The 9,472-nt window shown below is 43.5% G+C and overlaps 1 protein-coding gene across 1 annotated transcript; it reads right to left on the bottom strand.

Annotated features, from left to right (window-relative positions):
* Nucleotides 1-1,265: 1,265 nt before the first annotated feature.
* On the bottom strand, nt 1,266-7,211 carry LOC145781657 (uncharacterized). Its single transcript, XM_082593331.1, has one exon. The coding sequence runs from the start codon at nt 7,209-7,211 to the stop codon at nt 1,266-1,268; it is 5,946 nt and encodes a 1,981-aa protein (XP_082449457.1).
* Between the last annotated feature and the right edge of the window lie 2,261 nt (nt 7,212-9,472).

Genomic DNA, 9,472 nt, shown 5'->3' on the forward strand with positions numbered 1-9,472 from the left:
TCATTTTGCTACAATTTTAAATTTTAATAATAGGCTATCTGTTGTGTGCGACGCGAACACAACAGGTGCGGTAGTTAATTGCGCCGGTGACGTCACGATTTTCCTAATCCACCCGGCAGGACTGAGCAACTGTTAAAGCACGCCAACTTGAAGAAATCACTCGGTTTCCAATGACTGCTTCGCAGCAATGAAGTTTATACGGTTTTTCTGTCAAGAAATAACACAACATAAGACACTAGTCACAATTCAGCAAGCACAACAGTCGAACTGATAAACGTACCAAATTTGTTGACAAACAGTTCTCAATCCACTGTACGGTACACAAGTTCCACAGGTTGGCCAATGACGCACTGAATAAATAAATTCGCGATGTTACCTTACACAATTATTACGTAGGCTACCGTACCGTACAACCATAACGCTAGGTCAATAATCATTAAAAAACAAAGAAACGTGGCAATTCACTTGGCCTAGTTAAGATCGGTTTACGAGAATTAATTTCCATTAGGCTGACAAATTATTGGTCAATAATTCAGTAGTAAACATAAATCCACAATTCACGACACAAATCAATCAATCATACAATTCAGAATAATGAACGTACCGGTAGTATGACCGGATCAGTAATGCCAAATGATGCACTTGTACGCGAAGGATTCTATAGTGATTGACTCTGCAATATTTAAGTTTGAAGTATTAGCCTAACAACAATTTACGCACATCAGAGATACGTTACGTTTGTTTACGGTAGACAGTCAACATTCAGCTACAAAAAACATTATTACATCACAAGTACGCTCACCAGTAAGTTGAACTTTGAGATAGCAAGCTGCAAATATGGAATTCAGCCTACACGCAAATAAGTATTACCATAGCAGTTGTCAAACTTAAGTCCTGTAGAAGTACATAACAGAGAAGCAGCTAACAAAGCATAAACATCAATCAATCAACTTTCAGTCACAAACTACAGTGACTAACAAGTTCGGCTAGCTGGCAAACTAGCAGCAAAAACGAAAACGTCTCGAAAGTTCCATAGACAATCTCGTGGTGAGTGTTGCCATTTGCAAAGAGCGATAACATAACAATGAAGGGGAAACGACGCTAGGTGGCGAATACACAAATTAACGGGAGTAATGCGGTAAAACGAAAGGCAGGCCTTTCAAAGACCTGTTGAAAATCTAACACTCCCGGGCCAAAGAAGGGCCAAACTGGGTCATTCTTTTCATGAATAAAAGTTTTTCAACAGTCTATTGTCATGTAACAGTTCAGTCCTTTGACTCTTCCTCATCGCTCTGATCTTCCAGCAAAATCTGAACGGTGTCTATTGGTGTCTCATCTTCATCTGGATCATCTTCTTCCCTTTGGACAATTACACAAAGTTTGGATATTGGTCTCTTCAGAGATCCGGTTGCAGTCTTCACTTCTACGGAACGAACAACGCCGTGACGATCAGGAAATGTTTCAATTACTCTGCCTAGTGGCCATCGTTGTCTGGGAGCAGAGTCATCAATCAAAAGGACGATATCTCCTCTTCGGATATTCTCCTTTCTGTGAAGCCACTTTGCTCTTGACATCACAGATCGTGGGTATTCCTTAACCCACTGCTTCCAAAAGGTGTCTGCCAGAAACTGCACATGGCGGTATCGATCACTTGGTCGGTAGCCATCTCTGTCGCAGCTTAACATTGGCGGTAAATTCGCTGAAGAATTCAACTTCAACAAGTGGTTAGGTGTAAGAGGTAAGTCGCCATCAACTTCCAGCTTCACATCGGTGAGTGGTCTTGAATTGACGATGTCTTCCACTTCAAGAAGTAACGTGTGCAATGTGTCATCATCGAGTGGTTGTTTTGGTAAGATGTTCATAAGAATTTGACGTACTGTGCGAATCATTCTCTCCCAGGCTCCACCCATATGGCTGGCTGTTGGGGGGTTGAATGACCATTCTACACCTTGTTGTCGAAGGCTCTGGTGGATCTGGTTCTGATTCCACTCATCGATGGCTTGCTTCAAGATTCTTTCACAACCCACAAAGTTGGTTCCATTGTCAGAGAAGATTTTCTTGATGGGGCCTCTGCGAGCTATGAAGCGCCGCAAGGCATTTATGAATGCGCCAGTTGTCAGGTCTGGTGCCACCTCCAAGTGAATGGCTCTAGTTGTGAGACATGTGAAAAGGCAGCCGTATCTCTTAATGTCACTTCGTCTGTTTCGAACATTTAGCGGCCCAAAAAAGTCAACGCCAGTCTGTGAGAATGGTGGCTGTGACATTTGTAACCTTGCTTCTGGCAGTTCTGCCATGAGCTGTTGTCTAGGTTTTGCGGTCCTTCGTCGGCAAGGCAGGCATCTTGAAAGTACCCTTTTAACCGCAACTTTGGCATTAACTATCCAGTATTTTCGGTTAATATTGTTCAGTGTATGGCTTTCACCCATGTGCTTCGATTCGTTAGTATGACAATGTTCAATTATCAAGTCCGTTAAGTGGCGCTCTGGAGCTATGATAGCAGGATGTCGCGTTTCGAACGGTAAGTCGGCTCTGTCGATTCGTCCGCCAACACGTAGAACATCTTTCATTAGGACAGGGCTGAGTTTTTCGAGTGGGATCCTATTGGATTTGGGCATGTTTGGGTGTTCTCCTTTGGATAGAGATTTGATCCAGGCAGGAAAACTCTGACGCTGCTCGTATTTGATTAACTCAATTTCTGCCTCATCAAGTTCTGGCACACTGATTGGTCCTTTCAGTGTAATCTGGGTTTCGTTCTTCATGCGCATCAGTAAGTATGATTTGAATCTTAGGAACCAGGCTACTGATAGTTTCAGTCGGCGCAGAGATGAGAAGTAGGAGACTAACTTGTTGGTTCCTTGGCTTTCAGTCGTAGAAGCAGTAAAGGTTTCGATTTCTCTCTTTGGTTTGTAAGCAGCAAAGATATCTTCAGATTGTGGTTGCTGAGCGGTTTGATTGGGCCATTCTTCTGGGGGTTTCCTCAGAAAATCTGGGCCATTGAGCCACATCCCAGAATGCATCAAGGCTTTGGCCGTCATGCCCCTTGATGCTTGGTCAGCAGGGTTCTGCTTCGTGTCGACATGGTGCCAATCATACACTTTGGTATGGTTCAAGATTTTTTGCAATCGGTTTCGTGAAAAGGTAGGGAACCTTTTGCTGTCAGCCAGCAGGCTCTGCAGCACAATCATAGAGTCTGTCCAGTATAGACATGGACAATCAGGTAACTCTAACTCTTGCTTCACAACACGGGAGAGATTAACAGCATCCAATGCCGCTTCCAGTTCAAGGCGTGGAATCGTGTGTCTGCCCGGACCTGGAAGAAGTGATTTCCCCATCACAAGACTACAGATTACACTCGAGTCAGGTAGTATGGATCGCAGGTAGCAAACTGCACCCCGGGCAACAGAAGAGGCGTCAGAAAAGAAGTGCAGCTGCACTTGAGGAGGCGGGCCGCTGACTTTCAGCTTGTAGCAACGAGGAATCCTGATGTCTCTCAGGTGGAGCAAACTGTTCCTCCAGGCAATCCATCTCTTCAGATTAGATTCGTCGACCGCCTCATCCCATCCCAGCTTCTTCTGGCAAACATCGCTGTAAATGAGCCTTGCCTCAAGTATGACAGGTGAGACAAATCCAAGTGGGTCATAGAGGGAGTTGGTTATGGACAGCATCTTCCTCTTTGTAGGTGGATCTTCTGGTAAGTCAACTGTGAACTGGAACTCATCGCTTGTAACGTCCCAGTTTATACCCAAGACGCGCTCTCTTGGGCTTTCTGAGGGCAACAAGTTAAGCATTGCCTTTGATTTTTCTTCATCGGGGAGCATCTTCATTAGCTTCTCACTGGTGGATAACCACTTTGTTAGTCTGAAGCCACCCATACCGAGAAGCTTTCGTAAATCATGGACCAATTTGATTCCTGCTTCTTCGCTTTCAACGGTCACCAAGCAGTCATCAACGTAGAAATTTTTCATCACCACTTCAGCAATATGCGGGTCGAAGTACTTCCCGTGCTCTCTAGCAGTTTCGCGCAAGCAAAATGTTGCACAACTGGGGGACGACTTTGCACCGAAAATGTGCACTTTCATCCGATAAGCCGAAGGATCTTTGGATAGGTCTCCGTTTGGCCACCAAAAGAATCTCATGGCATCGCGGTCACGCGGTGAGATCCTGACTTGGTAAAACATTGCCTCCACGTCTGAAATTATGGCTATACGTCCTTTGCGGAATCTCAGCAGGACGCCAACAAGAGAGTTCATGAGATCTGGGCCTTTCATCAGAAAGTCGTTTAGTGACCTTCCGCACGACGTTGCAGCGCAGTCGTAGACTATACGAAGTTTGTCTGGTTTCTTTGGGTTAAGTACAGGATGGTGAGGTATGTACCACTTGCGGCAGTCATTGTTGACTTCGTCTTGAGGAATGATCTCAGCATAGCCCTTGTCCAAGGTGATTTGCATTTGTGTTGCATACCTTTCATGAAGAGCGCTGTCACGTTGTAGGCGTTTCTTCAGGCTATCTAGTCGTCGTAGAGCCATGTCACGGCTGTCTGGAAGCTCGACGGTGTCATTACGCCATAGCAATGGTAAGCGATAATGGCCGTCTACATGTTCGAGATGACGAGACATCATGTCATAAGCTATGGGATCTTCCCTCGAGAAATTAAACCCAAATTCTAGCAGTTCCTTGTGGGTTCGTAGCAGATTCATTAGACCTTCCTTATCATAAAGGTCGGTGTCAGCTGTTGGAGAAAACGTTTCTCCTTTATCAGTAATTATTAAATCGGACAAGTCTTCTACATCGGTGGGCCACTTCATGCCACGGACAAGAAAATTTGAAATGTCGGATTCAGTATCGAAATTGCCTAAGCCTTTCTCCTTCGGACGAGTACCTCTAAGCAACCAGCCTAAGGGTGTCCTGACTGCATCAGGTCCTTGCTTCGGGTTAGGTGCAAAGCGGCTTTCAATGCATCGGTGGGCGACAGCATGATCATTTCCGATCAACAGTGTAACTGTACCATGGTCCAGTTGCTTCAAGTCAATGCCTTGGAGGTGCTTGTGCGTTTGCAGATACTCCGGAGAAGGCGCTGGAGTTGGCTTGGTAGGTATCTTGTCAACGACGATCACATCTGTCAGTTCTTGCACTTCGCCGCCAACTACTGGTAGAACTTTCAACGCTACAGTTGAAGAACTGAAGGAATATGGTCCACTCGAAGACAGTGTTTGCACCTGGAAGTCACCACATGGCTCAGGTTTCAGTTCAAGCATCTCTACAAGTTTTTGTTCACAAAAGGTGCGGTTTGAACCAGAATCTAGGAGAGCATAAGTATGTATTACCTTTCCTTCTCCTGTCACACGTACGGGAACGATGTCCAAGTAAGTTGCCGAGTTGCTGGTTCTGGAATGGAAGGTTTCTACAACTTCATTTGTGTTCCTTTCTAATGGTCTTCTTCCGGGATCATCTGGCTGGCTATCATTTCTTCTATTAGCAATGGGGTTGGGGTGTCGTCTCTGGATTTGTTCTCCAGTTGTGACCAAGTATCGATGTAACAGAGAATGATGTGATGAGCTTTCGCATTCAGTGCATTTACCTCGGCTTCTGCAGTCGGCACGTATGTGATCTGGTCCAAGACAGTTTAAGCACAGTTTGTTCTTCCTTACAAATTGCTCCCGTTCAGTGACGGATTTGGCTTTGAACTCTTTGCAGTGTTGCAAATAATGTGTATTATCGCACAGGATACATTGTATGAGTCGCTTGTTGCCAATTTGGAGCTGTCCGGATCGTTCAGTAGGTTTTGTCACTACGTTAAACAGTGAAGCCTTTTGTTTCCCTTTGGTGTCAGGCTTGTTAAGTTTGTCGACATTTGATGAAAAGAGTTTCACGCCATAGATTGAATTGGCAATCCTAGATTCGTTCGTTATGAAGTCAGCAAAATGTTGGAATCCAGCCACTTTTCCAGTGTCATCATTGATTTTCAGAGCTTCAATTACCCACTTTTCTTTCAGAGACGCTGGCAGCTTATTTGCAAGGCAGGTGATAAACTGCACGGTATCCAAGTTCGAAGCTTCGGTGTTTGAGCTCAATGATGAACAACATCTTTTCAACAGGACGGACAACTTCTCCAACTGTTCGGGTTCGTGGTGAGAAATTCTGGTAACAGCTCTCAAGCGTTCCTCGCAAGCATGCGCAATAACGTGTGGTTGGCCATACCTCCGTTTCAATTCTTCCCACGCTTCATCATAGCAGTTGTGACCTTCGCTGCTATCGGCAAGGTGCCTTATTTGTTCACAGACTGCATCACAGCAGTGCTGCATGAGGTAAGACATCTTCCTGTCGGGTGTCAACCAATCAGAAATATGGGACTTAAAACGGTGCCAGAAAGCCCAGAAATCGAGTGGGTCACCAAAGAATTTCTTAACATCTGGTTTAGGTAGAAGTCGTTCTGAAAGATCAGGTTGTCGGCTAGTATAATAACAAGGGTAATTTACCTTTTGGTCTGGCATTCTTGCAGACGTTGCAGTTGGTTCTTGTTTGTGCCGCTCATCACCGTGACGCAGAGGTTCCAGGTGTGTGTCTTTGTGAGTGAAGGTTTGCTGTGGCAATCGTACGGGTGTCATTGATCCAATATTGATAACCGAAGAAGAATCATCTTGCCAGAGTGCGGCTTCAGTTTCAGCAGCTTTAATTTGACGCAGGTCTTCAGCTTCGGCTCTCTCACGTTCAAAGCGAGCTTTCTCTTGTTCCATGCGAACTAGTTCTTCTTCCTCTCGTCGCCTGGCATCATTCTGTTCTTTTGTCAAACGAGCTAGTTCCAATTTGGCATGTGCTTCACGTTGACGCAAACTATACATTGTACTCGATGACCGAATGCTTCCGGATTTGGAGCGATGGGAATGAGTACGCAAGGACGAGTGATGTGAGCGTAGTGGAGGAGTTTTAGTGTCTGTCCTCTCGCATTCCGAGAACCACTGTTTGACTCTATCAGCAAATTCTTCTTTACCTTGAATGTAATCTCGTTTAGTTGAAAGGCCTCCTGGAATTTGTTCATTCTCAGGGACATCGACACAAAGCGCCATTAAAGAGGCATAATTTTTGTCAATTTCTAACAGGATAGTCTGCACTTCTGTGAGGTTTTCACGTTTGCTCATCAGTTGTTCACCACGCTTGTAGCTGTCTCTCAAAGTATCAGCTGCTTGTTGAATAGCTTCGGCTTTGGAATCCATAGCTGTGTATGCAAATCCGCTTCGTAACAGCATAAGCTAACTTCAGCAAATGAGAGATGTCACGTAACACTGATGGGAACTAGGTAAGTAAACGCAAATTTGATCGTCAGGTTGGTGAAGATCAGCAGTTCGGTTCGATTGACGAAATCAGCTTCAGTTCAAAGATGGTCAAGCTTTGATGCCAAATTTGAAAAACGATGTTGTGTGCGACGCGAACACAACAGGTGCGGTAGTTAATTGCGCCGGTGACGTCACGATTTTCCTAATCCACCCGGCAGGACTGAGCAACTGTTAAAGCACGCCAACTTGAAGAAATCACTCGGTTTCCAATGACTGCTTCGCAGCAATGAAGTTTATACGGTTTTTCTGTCAAGAAATAACACAACATAAGACACTAGTCACAATTCAGCAAGCACAACAGTCGAACTGATAAACGTACCAAATTTGTTGACAAACAGTTCTCAATCCACTGTACGGTACACAAGTTCCACAGGTTGGCCAATGACGCACTGAATAAATAAATTCGCGATGTTACCTTACACAATTATTACGTAGGCTACCGTACCGTACAACCATAACGCTAGGTCAATAATCATTAAAAAACAAAGAAACGTGGCAATTCACTTGGCCTAGTTAAGATCGGTTTACGAGAATTAATTTCCATTAGGCTGACAAATTATTGGTCAATAATTCAGTAGTAAACATAAATCCACAATTCACGACACAAATCAATCAATCATACAATTCAGAATAATGAACGTACCGGTAGTATGACCGGATCAGTAATGCCAAATGATGCACTTGTACGCGAAGGATTCTATAGTGATTGACTCTGCAATATTTAAGTTTGAAGTATTAGCCTAACAACAATTTACGCACATCAGAGATACGTTACGTTTGTTTACGGTAGACAGTCAACATTCAGCTACAAAAAACATTATTACATCACAAGTACGCTCACCAGTAAGTTGAACTTTGAGATAGCAAGCTGCAAATATGGAATTCAGCCTACACGCAAATAAGTATTACCATAGCAGTTGTCAAACTTAAGTCCTGTAGAAGTACATAACAGAGAAGCAGCTAACAAAGCATAAACATCAATCAATCAACTTTCAGTCACAAACTACAGTGACTAACAAGTTCGGCTAGCTGGCAAACTAGCAGCAAAAACGAAAACGTCTCGAAAGTTCCATAGACAATCTCGTGGTGAGTGTTGCCATTTGCAAAGAGCGATAACATAACAATGAAGGGGAAACGACGCTAGGTGGCGAATACACAAATTAACGGGAGTAATGCGGTAAAACGAAAGGCAGGCCTTTCAAAGACCTGTTGAAAATCTAACACTATCAATGCTGTTATTATTTTTCTGATACCGTACAAGTATATTATGAATATTTAAGACCAGCGTTGGTCAGAAGAGTAGCCAATGCTTTGCCAACAAAGTAGTTTCATTTCAGTTTGTTTATGCCAAACTGAGCAGAGGTCTAGAAAAAGGTAGGAGCAACAAAACGCGAACGCGATAACGTGCTTGATACCGAAACAATTTAAAGTTTCCATTAACCTACACGTTTCCACAAAATAAACAATTGCAACGTTGGCTATATGCTGGATGTGAGGGCACAAGGTCGGCAGTTTCGTCCAACATTGCCAACAATACGCCAACAATTTCAATACTTCTTATTAAGCGTTCAAAAAGGTCTCAAAGATTTTATTTCAGGTTTATTTGTTTCAAACTTGAAAAATACTAACACAAACCTCTTTTCATGTGGTAGGCTATTGCTTCAAAACACAGTTGTGTGATTGGCTAACATCGGTCAGAAGCATTGCCAACGTTGTGCTAATTCATAACAATTTCGGTGTTTTCTTTCAAATTAAGCAAATGTATGCCATCATTTTGCTACAATTTTAAATTTTAATAATATGCTATCAATGCTGTTATTATTTTCTGATACCGTACAAGTATATTATGAATATTTAAGACCAGCGTTGGTCAGAAGAGTAGCCAATGCTTTGCCAACAAAGTAGTTTCATTTCAGTTTGTTTATGCCAAACTGAGCAGAGGTCTAGAAAAAGGTAGGAGCAACAAAACGCGAGCGCAATAACGTGCTTGATACCGAAACAGTTTAAAGTTTCCATTAGCCTACACGTTTCCACAAAATAAACAATTGCAACGTTGGCTATATGCTGGATGTGAGGGCACAAGGTCGGCAATTTCGTCCAACATTGCCAACAATTTCAATACTTCTTATTAAGCGTTCAAA

The sequence above is a fragment of the Aplidium turbinatum genome, chromosome 13 (genome assembly GCF_918807975.1).
Source record: "Aplidium turbinatum chromosome 13, kaAplTurb1.1, whole genome shotgun sequence".
Lineage (NCBI taxonomy): Eukaryota > Metazoa > Chordata > Ascidiacea > Aplousobranchia > Polyclinidae > Aplidium > Aplidium turbinatum.